Source organism: Pimephales promelas, chromosome 25 (assembly GCF_988280905.1).
Source record: "Pimephales promelas chromosome 25, fPimPro1.hap1.1, whole genome shotgun sequence".
Taxonomy (NCBI): domain Eukaryota; kingdom Metazoa; phylum Chordata; class Actinopteri; order Cypriniformes; family Leuciscidae; genus Pimephales; species Pimephales promelas.
In genome coordinates this window covers 512,955-533,377 of record NC_142793.1, presented here as the reverse complement: position 1 = coordinate 533,377, position 20,423 = coordinate 512,955, and the positions used below count along the sequence as shown (strand labels likewise).

General features: G+C 40.1%; 1 protein-coding gene across 1 annotated transcript in view; it reads right to left on the bottom strand.

Moving 5' to 3' along the window:
* Positions 1 to 1,068: 1,068 nt before the first annotated feature.
* Positions 1,069 to 20,423, bottom strand: part of pamr1b (peptidase domain containing associated with muscle regeneration 1b) — a 37,415-nt gene continuing 18,060 nt past the window's right edge. Inside the window, exons 6-14 of the mRNA XM_039670273.2 lie at positions 16,002 to 16,109; positions 15,688 to 15,858; positions 15,318 to 15,506; positions 12,659 to 13,513; positions 10,488 to 10,673; positions 4,510 to 4,576; positions 4,088 to 4,320; positions 3,094 to 3,437; positions 1,069 to 2,862 (exon numbers count right to left, since the gene is read on the bottom strand). Of these exons, the coding sequence (XP_039526207.2) occupies positions 2,320 to 2,862; positions 3,094 to 3,437; positions 4,088 to 4,320; positions 4,510 to 4,576; positions 10,488 to 10,673; positions 12,659 to 13,513; positions 15,318 to 15,506; positions 15,688 to 15,858; positions 16,002 to 16,109 (2,696 nt within the window). The 3' untranslated portion in view covers positions 1,069 to 2,319. The remainder of the gene's footprint in view (positions 2,863 to 3,093; positions 3,438 to 4,087; positions 4,321 to 4,509; positions 4,577 to 10,487; positions 10,674 to 12,658; positions 13,514 to 15,317; positions 15,507 to 15,687; positions 15,859 to 16,001; positions 16,110 to 20,423) is intronic.

The window sequence follows — 20,423 nt, the reverse complement described above, 5'->3', positions numbered from 1 at the left end:
CAGTTTCATCATCTCAGAATCCTTGATAGCTTAGAAGAACTCAATATCATGACAGAAACTTTTAACTCTCTCTTTTCCAGCACTTTAGACGCAGTTGCTCCACTGCACTTAAAGAAGATTAAAGAATATAGTCCAACGCTGTGGTACAACGAGCACACTCGGGCCCCTATAGAGCAGCCAGAAAAATGGAGCGTAGAAAACTAAACTAGAGGTATTTCACTAGAGGTATTTTTCAGAAAATAAACATAATCCTAGGTAATTATTTGAAAAAGTGACTAAACTAATGAAGCCCAGAAGTTTCCAAGAAACACAGCAGTAATGACTACTTTACTTATAAGATCGATAATATCAGGGACAAAATTATAACTATGCAAACGTCAAATCCTCTTCCAAATATCATTAATTCATCTTTGTCTCTAGGATACGTACCAAAAACCTATAAGCTGGCTATGATTAAACCGCTTGTTAAAAAAACGCAACTTAATCCTACAGAATTAGTCAATTACAGGCCAATCTCGAATCTGCCTTTTCTGTCAAAGATACTAGAAAAAGCAGTATCCTCACCACTGTATTCCTTTTTAGAAAGAAATGATATCTGCGAGGATTTTCAGTCATCATAGTACTGAGACAGCAGTCACAAATGATCTGCTCTTATCATCCGATCGTGGTTGTATCTATATATTAGTGTTACACGATTAATCGATCTTAGTGCTGGATTTGATACTATATCGACCGCAACATTCTTTTAAATAGACTTGAAAACGTCTCGGGTTATGACTATAACCCTTGTTCCCTGAGAAGGGAACGAGACACTGCGTCGTTCTGCCACAATTCCTTCTTATTTTGTTGTTATGGCTGATTGCAACCATGACTTATCAGTGAATCACTTTTACTTAAAATTTGGTTAAAAAGGAAACTGAGCCTTCCTGATGGTTTAGTGGAAAAGAGGAAGGTTTAAGTACTTAGTATTTGAGAGATGACATGAGCAAAGAGGAAAACTGGGAAGGTGAAAGGCAGGCTTAAACACGTAAGTGGTTAACACCAAAAATGTCATAGAGAGGGAGAAACAAGGGTTTAAAAAGGGTTTTGTTTGGTAAAAACTTTATTTTTTCATGCTAAGGTTGACATTTGCATGGATCTGCTCGAATGCATATGCATTTGACTGTAACCTGTCTATAAAGAACATGCTGGTGTTACTTACACAGTTTCTGGTTAAAGTAACGTTTACCTTACACTACCAACAAGCAACCAATTCTATATTGCTTAATATTCTAAAGTTTTTACATTTTTTATTAAAAGAAGATTCAAATGTTCATCACATCACAAGGGCTTTTAAACAGCTACTTATCTCAGCATGCCTCCATCACCTTAATACTGCCTCAGTTTCTATTCACTTCAAACATGCAGATGGCTGCAGATTCATTTCTTTAGCTTTGAAAAGAAAAATTGGCAAAAAAAAAAGGTCCCAATTTGGTTAGATGGTCATGTCAAGTTGATAGTCAGCTCGATTAGATAAGAATGACTAGATAATCGACTTGAGTCTCAAGCCTCCATCATGGACCTCAGTAAAGTATTATATGAGAGTGTTAACTTGCACTGTTATTTGAAACATTACACAATACATCCTCTGTAGACATCAGAAGTAGTCACAGGCAATGAAGTACATCAATTCATTGAACTGAGACGAACGCTTGCTAAAACGGTTTCCAGTTTATTTAGATTCGGACAAGAGGCCAATCCTAGCTCAATAGAGGCGCTGCTTTCCTCATATTCTGATCACACTTTAACGACTTCTAAGAATTAGCTCTAAAATTGTAGCAGATGAACTGTCATTTTAGAAAAATGTGTTGTAATATTTTGATTAGTTTTCATTTTGTTGTGTTAATTATTTCCCCTTTTATTTTTCACTTGCCTCCTCAGAGACAATGTCACTGCAGTCCATATTACTATGAGTTACACTCAATATATGTTATTATATGTAAATATGTACACCTTTCGATAATGCTTATTACATTTCGTAAATACAATTTTACAATTTATGTACAATTTAAAGATTTATAGGCAAACCAACTATCACTAGATGTGACTCATTTTACATCACCTGAGAAGTCGAGGCCAGCACATACTGTAGAAAGAGCTGGCAGATGTTCATGTTGTGTTCGGACTTAATGTTTAAAGTACAAGTCCATGTCCTATACATCTGTGCACTGCATCGTCCAGTGTATACATTACCCCATTATGCAGAATTATAAGGGATAGAAGGAAATGCATGACGTAATATAAATGAGACAGAGACTAGATGTAATATTGCATGTCAGCCTATGTCATATTCCCCTCTATAAAGTTGACAAAATTAGCAACGTTAGTGTACACGGTGTAAAGCTCTGGGTTGCAGTTTGAAGAATCATATCCGAAACTGACCAACCCTGAAAGTTTCCACTCTTGTGAACCCTGTCCTTGTGGAGATGTGGGACTGGAGACTGGGAAGATGAGAATCCCTCCAGTGTCGGCAGGGCAGATGTTGGACTGACCAGCGCCCGCACCCTGGCGCCCACACAGCATGTTTTCAGACACACTGATAGGAACACCGTGATTGGCATATTGCTGCTCACAGTGAACAATATCGCCCAGAATCACACGGCCCACGCGTGCTTTCTCAACATTTCCAGCCTCTCGGTCAGGTACGAGGGACCAGCCTGTCACCATCCCCGGCCCGGAGTCTTCTACCGGATCCTGAGCGTTCGGAAGGCAGATCGGCTTCACGTGTTCTCCGATACGAGCCTTGTCCAAGAGCTTCAGTACGGCCACATCCGAGTCCAGCACCAGGGGATCATAGTTTGGATGGAGAGTGATGGAGGAAACCTGGCCAATCAGAGATGAGACGTGGAGTGAATAACAGAATGTACAAAAACATTTGGCAGCATATGATTATTACACAGAGAGCTGTATTCTAGGCCAGGGTGTCCTGGAGGCCCCCAGCAGTGTTTTGGAGATTTAAATTGTGTGTAAATATAAAATTTTAGTATAAAATGTGGAATGTAGCAATAATAAACAATGTCCAAACTTCTAGCTGTTGGTGTTCCTCAAACTGACCCGTAATCGCTGCAGTCCCTTGGTCACCCTCAGATCGCTGCGATACTGTTTGCCGAGCACGACTCGGAGTTTGGCCGTGTCAAGTGGATATAACTTCCCCAGCTCTGTGACACAGTGGGCAGCGACCACCACACTGCGCTGGTTCACCAGGGCTCCGCTGCAAACAAGCTGCCAACCATCCATGTCACTCTCTTCTTCCATCGGCCCAATGCTTTTCCCCATTGTCCTTGTCACACTTAACTTCCCTAGTTTGCTTGCAACAGGCAAACGGTAGATGGCAGCCAGCCAGGGCCATTTAGTTTCTGCTGGGTTCTGAGGGTCAAAGTTCGTCAGCTTCCCACACACTGGCACAGAGAGAGAGAGAAAAGAAACTAAGAGAAGAAACAAAAGCAAGGAATACTTGACAGATTATGGAAGTTATCAATAAAAGAGCACTTTGAGGATTTGGATTGTTATGGAGATCTCAATACAGTCTTTTATTACTTCCTCACTACCTCATGCATTTTCCTGTGTGTGTGAGAGTGTGCATTCCCTACATTGTGGACCAAATGTTCCCACAAGGATAGTAACACTAGAAATGTTCAATGTTGTGGGGACAAAATTTGGGTTAGGGTTCAAAGAAAGAAGAGATTTAGAGAGACTGGATTTGGATTTGTTGAGTCGTTTGAGAATCAATGAAAAATGTGGTGATGTGATATGTATATTATGAGAGCATGAAGGTGTTTTTTATCCTTGGATGCATGTAAACTTGTTGTAGGAGATCTTGTGCATCAAGACTTTGAATATGTGCAAACATGAAGCAAGACTTGGAATATAATGCACAAGTTATAACTGGACTACTTTTATGGTGCTTTTAGGCTGCTCTAAGGCATACAGGATTGGAAGGATGTGAGGGTGATTAAATGAATAAAGATTTTCTGAATGAGTTATCCTTTCAGCAGCGCCCGCTACACCTCCTGCAGTGCTGTATGTTTTGGGTCATGTGTGCCCTCACCTGGTGAACAAGAGACATGACGTCCACTCCACTTCCCCATCTTCAGGCAGGTTCTGCGCGCACTTCCAGAGTGCTGGTAGTACGGGGACATACACTCGTACTCAATGTGTGTGTAGAGATGGTGAAAGCCCTGTGGGAGTGGGGGGAGGCTGAAAGGGGTCTGGGTGGGCCACACTTCCCTTAAGAAATTGGTTGCCCCAGAAGAAGAATAAAACTTATGCACAGGTGTTTTCCTAAAGAGAAACATACCGAATAAATGAAATGCTACCAGCACCCTGGAAGTTTACAGTTCACATTTTACATAAACTGTATTATTTGAAAGTGTGGCTTTGGAAGGAATGGGAGAATTATATCACATTATTTAATGGAAAACCAGTAAAACTAAATTTGCATATGCATTGATGTATGGAGTGAAATAGTACCTGGAAGGGATGTGGGGAGGAAGAACTCTCTGGTTGACCAGCACAGATACTTTGGGCTCTCGGCATGCTGTAAATAAGAATGCAAACAAAACACAGCTTTTATGAATACCGATGTCAGTGCAGTATTTATGAAAATACTTTGAGTTGTAGTATTCTAAATATCTTGGGTTTCTCAAAAATGTGTGTTGTTAAAGGGGTGATGAACTAAGAAATCTTGAGCTTTTGACATCTAAGGGTCGAACATGTATGGGCGAATCATTCCGGTCGCCATTTTACAACATTGGACGTTTTCAAAATAATTTCCCCCAAGTGCACCGACGGGTGAGTCGAAACTCATTATAATATGCAAAACTGTTATCCACTCACAGCTAGGGGTGCACGATATATCGAATCAATATCGTTATCGCGATATTACGTCGCTCGATCGATATCATTATCGAAAGTCTCGCGATAATTATGCGTTTTTCTTTTTTTAATGCGCCCCGTCTCGCTAGCGAGTGCTTTTGCTGGTGGCACAAAGTACGAGAAAAACTCAAAGAGGCATACCGAAATCACCAATGCTATAACATACTATTTGGCCAAAGATATGATGCCCATCCACGCAGTGGAAAATAAAGGCTTCAAGAAGCTTCTGGATGTAGACAAACGGTACCAAATCCCATCCCGCACATATTTCTCACAGATAGCTATCCCGGAACCTTATGAACAGTGCAGAAAGGTGGTGCAGGCAGAGTTTGGAGTCGGAAAGATTGAATATTTTTCATCCATGACCGACCTTTGGTCCAGTCGCACTACGGAACCGTACATAAGTCTCACTGTGCATTATTACGCCCGAGTATGAACTCGTCAGCAAATGCCTTCAGACATCCTACTTCCCCAAGGACCACACGGGACAAAACATCTCCGTTGGCCTAAGGGATGCGCTGGATTCATGGGGGCTGCGTCCAGAGCATCAGGTGGCTATAACGACTGACAACGGGAGCAATGTGAAGAAGGCTGCAGAACTCAACAAATGGCAGAGGCTACAATGTTTTGGACACCTGGACCTGTTGCACAATGCTGTTGGTAATTCTTAAATTATTTGTTACTTTCATTAAATGTATAAGGGATAGAATTTTTATTAGTGTATACACTGACATTATATTGTATAGATCTCGAAGCTGACACAATCATATTTAATTTATATGATACATTGCAATAACTGAAAAAAATAGACCCATTTAAATAAACCTTTTTTTCTTTTTCACTAGTATGTGTTGCTATAACTTGTTTTAATAGATACAAACTGCTATACATTTAATGTGCAGTGGTGGAATTTAACTAAGTAGACTTCCTCAAGTACATGTACTATGTTGAATTAATTGTACTTTGCTTGAGTCTTTCCTTTTCATGCCACTTTTTACTCCACTTTAGTTACTTGTTACTTTTTTTCTGCACACAAAACAGTTCATAAATTAAAATGTTTTATTATAAATGTAACTACACACAGCCATATAACGGCCTATAAGTCCACCTGAAATGATTAGACCATTAAACACACAACTTTACACTTTCTAAAATGTGATGATTTTTTTTAGCTTTGAGGACTTTTACTTTAACACTAACTATTTACCTGATGATATACTTGCATACTTTTGCAGGACTTTTACTTCTAACAGAGTAATTCTCTCCACCACTGGTGATGACTTGGTGTTTATTTAGGAAAAAATTTCATATAACATTCTGATTTTGTCTTTACTTCATTTTAGTTCTAGAAAACGCAATTAAAGATGATGCTCGCATTGACTGTGCAAAAAGATTGTGGGCCACTTTTCTCACTCCTGGAAGAAGAGGAGAGCTTTGACAGAGGCACAGAAGGAGCTCAACCTTCCAAAGCAAGCACTGGTTACAGATTGCCAAACCAGATGGGGATCCAAGCAGCACATGATTGAAATGGTGCTGGAGCAGCAGAAGGCGGTGGCTTCAGTTCTTTCGGCCGACAAGAACCACAGGCACTTGATACCGTCATGGCAGGACATTGACGTTCTCGAATCGATCAACAAGGCCCCTCCCCTGCCGGACTTCACTGATGCACTGTCGGGGAAGAGCTACGTCAGTGTATCTTCTGTTAAACCGGTCCTTCATCTTCTCAACACTCAAGCTTTGATTCGAGATGAAGAGGACACTGAGCTCACCTAGTCCATCAAATCAAAGATCCTCCAGTACCTGAATGCCAAGTGGGATCAGGCCACAGAAGATCTGCTGGACATGGCATCCTTTGTGGATCCAAGATTTAAAACTAAGTATATCAGTGAGGAGCGCGTCCCAATTCTCACGACCAGGGTACAATCAGAGATGAAAGAAATCGCAAGAAAGGTAAATGTTTTTGATAAAAAGCTCAATAGCTACCTCCTCACCCCCTCCATTGACAGTGAACCTGGTGGAAGTGTCACAAAGCGAGCTACCCCACTTTGAGCAAGCTGGCAAGAAAGTATCTGTGTATTCCTGCAACTAGTTCCCCATCAGAGAGAACATTTAGTACAGGGGGAAACATAGTGACGGTGTTCTGACATTCCATCCTACCCGTCAGATTGTCCTACCAAGGCTTACTGCGCATGCGCACATCAATAATACGTCATTTTTGTCACGCTGAACAACACGCCCATAATATTTTACTACTTGCGCGAGATCTTTTTTCACTATTTATGTCAATTATTACTATACAAAGATATAATAGCAGTAATGAGAACTGTTTACTCTCACATTAAATTGATGAATTGGCGGCGAATTGATTTGATTGTTTGGTGTAAAATATAAACACACACACGATTATACTACTCGTTTATTTCATACTGGTAGGACAATCTGATGAGGCATTTTGCACTGTAAAATCATACTACTCGTTTATTTCATACTGGTAGCACAATCTGATGAGGTATTTTGCAACGTAAAATCATCCTACCGTTTATTTCATAGGACAATCTGAAGAGGTAACTTACTTTTCACTGTAAAATCACCGTAACATAGCCTAATAAGAAAATTCGGCAAAGTTACACTGAAATATTTTATGTACTAGTCACAGACGCGAAGCAGAAACGCTCAGTAGGATTTTACGACGAGGTAGTATGAACCGATAGATATGGCTATAATTTTGCGCTACGGTAGGAAAATCTGACAAGGTAGGACAGATCGACAGAACAACGGCTCATCGTTCACGTCTTAGACCAGCTATGGTTGACATGCTTGTCTTTTTGACTTGCAATCTGTAGTCTACCTGTGAGTTGCCGGGGAAAGTGCAAATTGCCCTCTAAAGGCGGATACACGGTTGTTGATGGGCCTCGTTTCTCTTGACATTTTTTTTTTTTTTGGATTCATTTTATTTTTTCTAACATTTTCTGTTCTATTAACATGCTCATTTATTTATTTTATACTGTACAACCAGTAAAACATGTCCTGTTCTGTAGTAGACGTGGTTATTATTTATTTATTCATGTTGCACCAGTCCAATATGACTGTCTGTTGAAATAAACCTTGAGTTCTAAGAATTTGTTTTAATTGTTATTAATATATATTTTTCCGTTTTCCCATAACTTTAGTAATTTTTCATATTTTAAAAATATCTAAATTAATATCGATATCGCAATATTCATTATTGATATCGCATTATAATTTTTTTTTCAATATCGTGCACCCCTACTCACAGCAGTGGGCGTTTACTTCCAAGTCTTCAGTGCGAGACGCCCATAAAAACCCAGCGTTTTCAGGTAGCCTCAAAACTAGGGTAGAAAATAGCCTATTACTGGTTCATTTGGATGTTTTTGAATGCAAAAACCAAGCGAACGTCATAAGTTGACTTATGTTTAAAAAGCCAGTTCATTAAATTTAAAAAGCCAGTTCATGACCCCTTTAATTCAATTACATTTGCCAATATCTATCGCTCTGTAACCCTCGCCTGGTTTCCCATCGAAGCTAAGCGTGGTTGAGCTGGTCAGTATCTGGACTGGAAACTGCTGGGAAAACTAAGGTGCGGGTGAGGCCAACAGGAGGCGTCTCGCTGTACGTCCTCATGCCTCAGTAGAGTTACACTGCACACTATAGTCTTTCAGGTGAGACATTTTACAGAGGTCCTGATTGGTCTGTGGTCATAAAAATTCTCAGGATTACTTATGAAAAGTGTAGTAATCTTTGAATCTGGGAAACATTTGCCCACAAGTCTCTGTCTATAATAACCTTCTAATCACCCCCAAATCTACACCCGTTTATCAGTTATTTTAAAGTGAAAATCCGTATTTTAGTCTGTTATCACACTTGGGTGCACATTGTAAGTTTCAGTGCGAAAGTCTAACTTAACCAGACACTAAAGTGGTTGGTGCAGAGCAGAACCATGTGAAGCGACATCAGACCATGTTGCCCTGATATTTGTAATGATCTTACAGGATTGTCGAAATTGCAGTCTATAGCAGGCATTTGAGGTGTTGTTCGATCTCACACATCAGAAACAACACACACTTCCAGTCCAGTACTGAGTTTATCAAATTTATTTATAACAAAGCTCAAGATGTCATTTTAAACTCACAGTTCCGATACACAAACACTTTGTAATCCCACAGGCACACGTCCTGACACTATAAAAATATGTTGTGCTTCCCTCCATACACATGACTTCTCTTACTCTCTGGCAATTGACATCAAGTTATCAAGTCTCCATCATTAGTGGTGGCAATGGCATTCCACTTGAGCCTGAGACGCCTAAAGAGGTGCTAATAGTACACTGTGGCGAGGTCGTCGCTGCTCTTGCAGGTCATCTAGAATGATGCCAAGGTACTTTCCGTAAGTTTTCAAGTTCCTCGTGTATATAGATCATAGTATTTCCAGGCGAGACCTGTGGAACTGAAGGGCCACACATCTCCCCTGAAGGGCCATACATCAGACTCCTACTTGATATGATCGCTGGGTGGCGTTCGATCGGGGCGCTGGTTCCAGTCCATGACTAAAGAACAGCGACGATTTCTGGGGAGCCATATTTTACAATCCTCAACTTATAACTGTTTTCCATCGACAAACTGCTACTATGGATACATCAAGGGTACAGCCGTCATCTACCATTATGTCAGGTTTTATGAAGCTTGTTTTCGTAGTTATTATTATAGGTTCTACCCTCCGAATTTTCTCCATTTGTTTTGCTACCCGTTTATGTCGGGTCCATCTTGCATCGTGGGTTACTTCACACACCTAGAGAATGTGATTTAATGTCTCATTTGTGTGTCAGGCCTCTTGACATCTTGTATCTTTCCAACATCTTGTTCCTCCCTCTGGCAGCCTTTGCTTTTATATTCAGCACACCCCGCAAAGTTAAAACCTCTGTAAATGAAGACGGCAGAAGACATTGCTAAGTTTTTCGAGCCTGTGATAACTTGTTCTATTCATCTTGATTCAGTTTTTCCCATCCAGCTGTTTCGTCCACTCTGTCTTTGCTTCCTCTGCAGTTTCTTTACCAACCAACCAAGATTTATCTTGCACGGAATTGTCTAAAAAGATGGTTGTTCAGTCAGGGCTCTTTCGATGGAGTTATTTCGCGAGAGGAGTTTGCCTAATCCAGTTTTCAGTAGTAATGGAATTGAGGTCCCAAAATTTGGAATTCCCAAGCCAGCAGTTTTTATTGGTGCATACAGAAAGCCCAGTGGCATGTCCTTAGGCCGAGAGTGTTTCAATGGGCACATCCCAACACCAGCTTGCGTGTCAATTTCAGGACTAGGAATGATTTGAGAATGTCCATCCGCTGGTGGGCTTTCAACAAGGTGATTGTGACTTCATTTAGCATTTATACGTATTCATTTACAGTATATACTAAGTAGACCCACAGTGTCAAACAATGGAATCAAAACAAACATTCAACATAATGGCTCTTAATCATGTGTTTTTCAATTATTCCAATTCATTCGTAGTTAATTTCCCCCTTTTATACATTTGAAAGAGAGAAATTGTAAGACTGCACTGACCTCTAATGCAGACAGGCTGTATGCCAGACCAGGAGCCATTAGTCTGACACGTCCTGCGATGGCTGCCACTCAGAGCATACGACTGGTTGCAGAAGAACTCCACTGTTTCAGGAGTGAGGCCAGGTACTGACTCATAGTAACCATGATACAATGGTGCCAGTCGAGGACACAGTCTCCCTTCACCCCCTGAGACAGAGAAGAGAAAGTGTGAGAGAGTGGAAAATGTAAACATTGCAATGGTTTCAATGGTTATTGTTATCTGGGTTTGGGTGATCTGAGTACAGTAACAGTGCTCAAAGCATGTGTATTACTTATGTGTGGCCTATGCATGTTATTAGTCCCATTAACATGACTGTTCAGAGGCTACTATCTGTCCAGTCAAGAGTTTTAAACATTGGATAACACCCAACATATTCATCCACGTATCAACTAAAATAAAAAACCTTGAGAAAGAATTAAGAAATGAGAAGTTGGGGTGGGGGAAAAAATGCAATTCTAATGCTAATTTGTCAGGGCTGCAATTCTCAAAAGCATTGTAAGCCTAAGTAGATTGTAGAAAGATTGCCACCGATGGTCTCTACGATCAACTTTTGGGATCATTTCATTTCCTTTGGGAATCGGACAAAACTGGTTGTGTTGTATGTTTTTGGTCGACTATTTTTAGTCGTTAACCAACGTCAGGTTTGTTCAGTTTTGGTTTAGTTTTATGTGTTCCCAGTTCCTGTGATTATTTCCTTAGTCGACCTAGCGTCCACCTGCCCCTCACTCATTTAGTCAGTGTATACTGCTGTTTAGTCTATTCCTACATCTATCACTACGTCTTTGGTTAGTGGTTATTTCGCTCCTGCGTTTTATATTCACCTGGTGTGCTGAGTATTTTAATTTTGAATTATTGCTAATTAAAGGTGCAATAGGCGATTCTCTACATAAACCGTTTTTGTTATGCTGGATGAAAGTCTCGTAATATCCTGATAGCAATCACTATCTTGAGCGGTCCAAATGTGTATATATACTTATACATATATGCATAATATTTAATAGAAATCATCAATGACAAAAATCATGACTTGAAAAAATAGTCTGCAGGAGCATTTTTAAAATATTTTAACAAATAATCTTATAATGAATGTAATTTTAGTTCTACTTTATAAGTATGAATTATCAAAAGTATTGAAAGACAACAATATACAAGCACTGTAAAAAGGTTCTGCCACAAACTCAACTGAGTGGCTTCTCTCAAGTATGACTTCAAATGAGTCTCTTCAGACCTTACTGTTCATGAACTCCAGAACTTCTGATTGAACTTCCTAACTGAACCCCTTTCCACAAATTGAACAAAGAAATAAAAACTGTGTCACTAACTAAAATAAAATAAAGTTTTCTCTTAGTCTTATTAACTGCAAACCGTAATCAAAGTACTCTCTCAATATTCAAAGTGCACTCAGAGACCAGAGCCACAACTACACAGTCCAGAGAGGGTTTGATATTGGGAGACAGGCTATTGTATGCAGCCTAATTAGCTCACGTTTGACTTTTTCTTTGGGATTCACGATCGCACGTATTCTGTGTATCTGGGAGCAGCTGTGTTGAGCATACATTCTACAAGATAAGGCATTGATCGGACGTCTATAGCTCTGTCGATCAGTGAACTGTGATTCCTACTGCCCTGTGTGCGACTGCAACTCTTGCTGGATGAGCAGAGTAAACGTTTACAATAGCTTACAAGGGTTTTTATTTTTATAAAAACAGCGAAACAACAGTGGAGGCCATGGTGTATTTTCTATGCTAATTTCACCCTCACGCTCCACCATGGCTATATCGCAAGATATCGCTTTTCACTCGACAAGAAATCTCATCACACCCAAATATATACAGTATATATATATATATATATATATATATATATATATATATCATCTGTGGAAGGAGTAGGACCATAATATGTTCCTTCAATCATTGCATTTGGTCCGAATTAAAGGATAACGTGTTCCCCGTCAGTCAGCGTGTGTTTGCATATCATTCTCACACATGTTCAACCAGCACTTAACATATTATCAGTTGCGTTCATTTCTCTGTATAGATAGTGTTTGTTTTCATTCTAACTCAAAGAAACGGTCTAATGAATGTAAAGATGTTCATAGAGTTTCAATAAGATGCTTGTGGATATTCACCTTCATTCTTTAGGTTTGATTGAGATTCTCTATTTGTTTCTTGTTGCAAAAGTTGCTCTTCTGTCTTTTCATTTACTGTATCCTCTTTGACCTTTTCCATAGGTTTAACCCTCGTAGCCACTCTTGCGGTAGTTGTGATCACTGTAGGTATGACTGCTGTGCTGTTATTGATCGCTGTAGGTATGACTCCTGAGCTGATATTCCCAGTCGTAGCTGTTGGGAGTTCTTTGGTTTCTTTTTGAAGCAGTGTCCCCAAATTTTCTTCTATGTCATTCCTATTTAAAAATTCAGTGTTATTCCCTCTATGTGTGATATCTATTTCATAAAGAATGTTTTCTTTCTCATCCTCGGTCAGGCTTATGGTGTATTGGGGTCCATCGGTTATTTTTTGTCCTTTGTCCATGCCGCCATCTTTGGTTTTGTCCTTTGCTGTCTGATTATTGTCTATCAACATAATATCTATGAAATCCATGTCCAAATCTTTTTTTGGACTGCCATCTTTTTCTCTAATATTTAGGTGTCCATCTTTGTCAAGGAGTTTAAGATTGTCATTATCCCCTCCAGTTTCTTTCTTTCCAATCGTGTTGCTGTCAGTCTCCTTATTTTCAACTTTAGGCTTTTGTACAAATTTACTCCCAATATCTTTGCCAATATCTTTTCCCAGCTCTACATCTATTCCCCCATCATCATTTCCAGCGGGAGGTTTTTTTGGTCTATCTTTGTCTGGGTTTGACTCATTTTCTTCTTCTTCTGAAGTTTTGTTCTTGGAATGGCCCACTTCATCTTGTCCAGTATGTTTGTGTTTGTCTTTGCCTTTGTTTCGTTCATTATCTGCTCCAGAAATGATGTCCAGCTCTGTAAGTAGAAGAAATTCAAAGGATTAATAAAAGCACTGCACTACCAACAAAAAGTGCTCATGAAAATACAGAAATAAAATAGCAACCAGACCTAGCATACACTAGGGTGACCACCTGCTAATAAGCCCAAGGGGGGACAAGGGGTATGTTTCTGAGGGACAATGTGGGACACTGCTTGGCGCAGCGGTGCCCCCACCCCACGGGCAGACTCTGATAGAGGTTTACCCATATCTAGAATTGTTACTATTGCCTTACTGTTTGTACATAAATAATTGTTAAAAAAAAGCACATACCTTAGCACATGCATTAATAATGCCCTATTCCCTAAACATGTATAATTGCTGATATATTCTCATGAATAGGCCAACCAATGTGTATTTGTTTTCTAAATAAAGATGAATATTTTGAACATTCAATGAATTGACAGCACTCCACTTACGATTTACTTTAGCTATTTAATTTTATTTATTTTTATTACAATTAATTCACTTTAAATCAATAAAAGTATAAAATTATAGGATTAACAGGAATTATAGTTGCTCAACAACACCACAGGAACAGTTTAAAAAAAAGTCGAAAAAAAGTCTAAACTCACAACTCCAGAGGTTCACTGAATGAGAAGCTGCGCTGTCATGACAACAATGAAAAAGTTGACATCAACCTAGTCAGCAGGTCACGTGGGAGTGGCAACCAGTCTTGATGAAGTTCACTTTCTACATGAACTAGTTCAAAGTTCAGTTCACACATTTTAAAATGAACTAGTTAAGTTCAAGTTTACACAGAAATGTAAGATTTTTCCCATCTTCACCGACCTCGTTATAAAATCCGTTTAAATTATCATACGACGCCTTTGTCGACGGCTGGTGGTTTGTGTTGCCAGATTTGGTGTTTTTTCGCTACATATTGAGCCCTGTTTACGGTGAGTTTTAGCAGGGTGTTCGCCTGGAAGGCTCTATAGAAATCTGGCACCCCATTGAACGAAGTTAAACTGAGAGAGCGTGCGACACCAGAATGAACGAGTTCACACGTTCATCAGGACAGGCAGTTAAAAAATACGTTCAGTTCACCCAAAATATGAACAAGTTCATGAACGTGAACGTGTTCAGGCACAACGTTTCGCTGCCTGCGTCTCGAGGATAAAGAGTGACCGACTTTTTTTTGAGCAAGCATTGATTATGCGTGACGCGGTCTCAATTTGCGGGACGCATGAATTGGGCTTCAAACGCTGTGCGCGCACGCGCTACGCGGGACGGGTGGTCACCCTAGCATACACGCTAATGATAAATATAGCAATAATGATTTTATGTCACGAGTCATGCAAACTCGCGTGACTTATTTGATCATCGATAGGTGTGTTTCCATCGTAGTTTATGTAGTTATGGTTTTGTTATCGGATATTTTTTTATCTTCCTCAATTGAGTGCAAAGTTTTTAAAGTGCATTTTTAGAGTTTTCATCCAGTGTTTTTTATGCGATACCCCGATGCATAAAAGTAGGTGGATGGAAACATAGCAAGTGAAGATCTTGTATGCTTGAGAGCATAGGTAGTTGTAATAAGCAGTGACTAATGGCCATCTAGTCACCCACAGATTTGCCAAAAAATGTCCAAAGAAATGGTTTTAATTTCAGTTAAAAAATAAATTAAAGCATGATTTAGTAGTTCAGTGCCACCAGAAGAAGACTTTAAAGAACTTCATCTCTGGACCTATAGCTCTTGAAGAAACAACAGCAATAACAACTTAATTTGCCAATACTAATTAAGATTCAATAAATAGATTTCTAGCTAAATTCTGAGTCCAGTACCTTTGACACAGGTTGGTGCCGTCCCACTCCAAGTGTTGTTGCCCAGGCAGGTTCTCTGAGGGGCTCCATTCAGTTTGTATTGCTTAAAGCAAAAATACTGTGTAGCAATAAGTATATCATTTGGTCCATAAACAAGGAAGTGATCACCATGCTCTGGCTTTGGAGGAATGCCACAGTTGTGGTCAGGCACTGGTGAAAAGATACATTCATCCTTCAACTATATTAGCGAACACATATTGAATAGAGGCTGCATATGATGACACTTTTTAAGAGAAACTGATTAAAACATATTTGAATTGAATTATCATCATTATTATTATTGCCCTGCAGCCCTGCATCTATACCTCATAATGAGTTTTCAGTTGCTCACCACACTGTGGAGTTGGTGTACTCCATGACCCATCCAGCAGACAGGCGGCCATCTGGAAACCATTTAATGTGTATCCAGGGTCACACTGGAACAGAACATGTCCTCCAACCCTTACATCCAGATGCACTGCAGTCCCGTGGGCTGGAATCAAAGGCCTTCTGCATTCAAGCACTGAGAGATCATGCACATACAAATGTAACATGTTACCAACAACGGCAAATCAGCTGCAATCCAAGTTTATACCTAAGCCCTGTTACACATGGATAAGCATCCTCTTAAATGTTACATTTCTCTCTTAAAAAGATTGCTCTCACCATGTTCACATCTCGTTCCAGTATATCCAGCCAGACAGGCGCAGTGGAAGGAATGAGAGGAGTGTAAGATGCAGGTGCCGTCATGCATACATGGAGAGGAACTGCATTCTACACAAATAGATACAGTTACATGTCAGTTATCCGTCATTAATACATTGTATATTGTAGACACACCTTAACATACACAACAGTATATACATTAATTTGTGCAGGATATCAAAATAAGTTTTCTTGAAAGACAAAATTGCAATGATCATTAGCAAGAAAACTGCTATTCAGATGTTATGTAGTCGTCCGAAATATGAGGGTCCGGTAACACTTTATTTTACGACCCGCAAACAACTGTCTAAGCACACTGAAATTACGGTGTACGTTTCTGTAATTATAGTGTACTTCCGTGTAGGTATAAGGGAACAATATGTTAAGTTTTGGGTAATAAAGGGGTAACAAGCACCACTTTAATTTACAGCCCGCAGGAGTTACACTTATTCTGTAACTACGCAGAACAAGGGGGTAACAAACGCTTTACTATGTTGCAAAACGAAACAACACTATATGCACTGTAATAATTACAGAGAAAGGTACTGCTATCAAAAACAAAACAAAAACGTTTTAATTACACAGTATATTTGCCCTGACATTTAAGTGTCATTGCAATTCAATGGGATAAGGTAAGTACTAATTACCACATGGTACGGTCTAAATTAAAATCAAAGCAAAAACACTAGATTAAAAAGTAATCTAGTAAGAAATGCCAATAAATTTAATTTTTATCATAGTGTGTGTGTGTGTGTGTGTGTGTGTGTGTGTGTGTGTGTGTGTGTAATTTTTAACCCACAGATGTCAAAATTACCCTGTAACATTGCACAAGAACATATTTTGCCAGAAATGTGATATGTTTTATAAAAAACAGACGTACAATTTTTGTCTGGAATATATTAACAGAATAAGTACCTGTTATTTTTTAACTAATTAAATAATTTGCTTATTTGTATATCTGCTTGTTACCCCTTTATTACCCCAAACTTAACATATTGTTCCCTTATAACTACACGTAAGTACACTATAATTACAGAAACGTACACCGTAATTTCAGTGTACTTACACAGTTGTTTGCGGGTCGTAAAATAAAGTGTTACCGAGGGTCCCAACATGGACAATGCTTTTTATAATCGGCTGCATGCTTTCTTGTTGTCTTGTGCTGTAGTAGCACACAGGTCGGGTGTTTCATAGGGCCGTTCGCTTACATGTTGCCATGTTCAGTGTGGACTTGCAGTCGGTGAAAGCTCTCATTGGCTGCGTGTTCGTGTTGTTTTGTGTGGCACCAATAAACAAACAAAACAAAGCCATGTGCTCCACTCTTTATCATCTTAAACATGCCCGTCTTGCTACTATTGCTTTATTTGCCCCACCTGCTCTCCCCTACTGGTTTACTTTCCTATTTTCTGTGTTTACATGCTCTATCCTGTCTAGTCTTGTCTAGTCCAGCTGCCACATTTTTTTTCCTGTAGAGTGGTTTGTTATTATTTCGTTTATCTTGCTATTTAATAAAGCCCTTTACTCCGCATCCTTGAGTCCTTGCTCTTCATTCAACCCAAATTCCCGACAAACTGGGCCATGTGGTTCTGTGTGACACAACAATTTCCCTCCGGGAAAACCCCTTGGTTTTCAAGCGCCACTGCAGGGCCCTCATGTGCAGCAGGCCGAATGGATTGACATTGGACGTTGCTGCCATGAGCCCTGACACTCTCAAAAAAAATTCACATTGATGGCTTGGCCTAGCTCTATCCTGGTCACCTTGGCCAGGATGGACTCGATCCTTGTAGAAGACAATTGTGCCCACATCGAGTCCTACACAACTTCCAAGAATGTGGTTCTCTGAGCTGGTGCCAAAACGCCTTTTTTGTGTTGAGTTTCAACCCCAGGCTCTGGATGCGGGCAAGGATTACATCTTGATGCCGAACTGCCAGCACTTGTGACTAGGCCATAATAAGCCAGTCGTCAAAATAATAACAATAATACCTTGAAGCCTCAGTGGAGCTAGAGCTGCATCCATTCATTTGGTAAACGTGGAATTAGGCATCCTTCAGATCTATTGTGAAAAACCAATCCTCGGATTGAATTTGATTCATGATGATGGGAATAGTGAGGATCTTGAACCTCTTGAATATCTATTATCTTCTTGAAGAACTATGAAGTAAAACCCGAACACCCTGCCCGGTGGAGGAACACAGTGCAGCACTCGTTCACTGGAAACTGATGTGTCCCGAAGTGCACTTGACGTCGGAACGCGACATTGATTTCCTTTGGGCTACGCGGAGCAGACGACCTCGATCGGGGCAGCCCGAAGAGATCCTACGTTTGCATGAATCTCTTCCCGAAGCCTTTTTTGCCTGCAAGATGGCCCTCAGGTTGCCATGCTTTTGTTGAGGCTTTGATTGAGAGCGCTGTCTATGCCCTAATGCTCATTGAGCAGGGGCTCTAGAGGCGACGCTCTCTTTTTGAGCTGGTGGATGGCTGTGGCTGCCCACTTAAAGCAGATTTCTTAGGATTTGAGCAGCGAGGGTGATTTTGCTCAAAGGTTGCTGACTGTTTTTTCACCTCCTGAAACCTGTTGACGACTGTGACAAATCAAGGAGGAAAGCCCTGTCTTTTTGTTTGATGCCTGATAAATTCAGCCAGAGGTGTCTCTCCTTGACAACCATAGCCGCCATAGAACCGCCAATAGCGAGAGAGATTAGTCGGCAGCCTTACCACCAGCCTTTCGGTTTGTAGACAATCTACATGAACCACTGAGCCACTGCCGCCCCATTACCCCATGCACACCGTTTGACCTTTTTATACTTAAAATTACAAATTTAAGTATAAAATTTTAAGTTTTAAAAAAACGAATGAAAACTGACTAACTGCAATGCATTTCAATGGACAAGGAAGCAGAGAGTGTTAGAGGGTTAGCTGCTCACCGTGATTGGCTCATCGCATTTGAGGGCGTGGCTTAGCCATTGGTCAATTGTGTGAGGTGAGTGTTAATGGTGTTGAGAATGAAGTCCACTCGAATTACGTTTGTGTCCAAAAAATGATGATGGATTTGGAAACTCCTGAATGCATTTATTTTGTCACTTTCCTCCAATTTTGGAAAATAAGACTGCTAAATACAGACGTAGTCCACTGAGACTATTATAAATGCCTGTAAGGTAGGCCAGTATTTGCCAGTTTCCACTGTTGGTCAGGAAAGAACAGTGCCAGGTCAGGTTTATGTGCTGCTCCAATAAAAAGGCATGACCATGGAATAGTTGCCGATCAGCTGCCTCATATGTTTGTGCACTGTTTAGTTATGAGACAGGAATTAAGCAGTCTTGGCTTAATGAACTGCTTACAACACATCATGCATGACATTAGAGCTTACAACGAATGGCTGTGATCTTTAAGGCTTTAAGATTTAAGGCTTGTGTCCGGCTGACGACTTAGTCACTGCTAAAGCCCCATCAATGCAAACAGCTGCACTTTTGTTTCCCAGCTCAGATGTTCTTCCACCATGAACGTGTTCAACATTTGCTCACCCGTAGGTCTTATCAGCGTGTTGCTAACTGAACATAAATTTCAGCCAAGTAAATTAAGATGTGACATTTGTAGAGCTTGTTTTTCTATTGCTCACCGAGGACATCATGCAGCATGTGCACACGACAAAAGCATGTGGACGCTGCTAAAAGTAAGTGTTCTAATCTCAGTGTCAGTGATTTCTTTTTTTTTTTTTTGTAAAGAAAACTTGCGAATCTGAAGTTCAGCGTGATTTGGAAAAGTGCTCCTTTCTCACATTACCTGAGAATGTGTCCAACCACGAAGACATTCAATTCTTCCCTGTACTTGTGCGATACTTCAATCCACTAGAGGGTGTAAAAGTCAAGCTAATTTAATTCTCATCTCTGCCAGGTGAGACATAAAAATATATTTCCTGCTTCATTGTAAAATATGGCCTTGATCAAAAACTAGTTGCTCTGTGTGCTGAAGTGTTGGCGGTGTTAGGAGAGCTTGTAAAGGCAAGGCCTGGAGAAATCTGCAGCCGAAGGGGATTTTGGGCATTGGCTGTAATGCACACATCATCCACAAAACCTGATACTAAATATCTACACAGTGCGTGTAAGACTTTGTATAACGGGACTATCATGCAGCATGGTTACATGTGTTTCCTCTTTCTTGAATGAATTCTTTGAGTGTCTGAGAGACGCATTCAGCAACCCTTGAACAAAGCTTTGGCTTGGATGTGCACTCAAGCAAACAGGAACTTTTCACTTCACACTGGAGACAGTACAGCAGGACTATACACTCACCTAAAGGATTATTAGGAACACCTGTTCAATTTCTTATTAATGCAATTATCTAATCAACCAATCACATGGCAGTTGCTTCAATGCATTTAGGGGT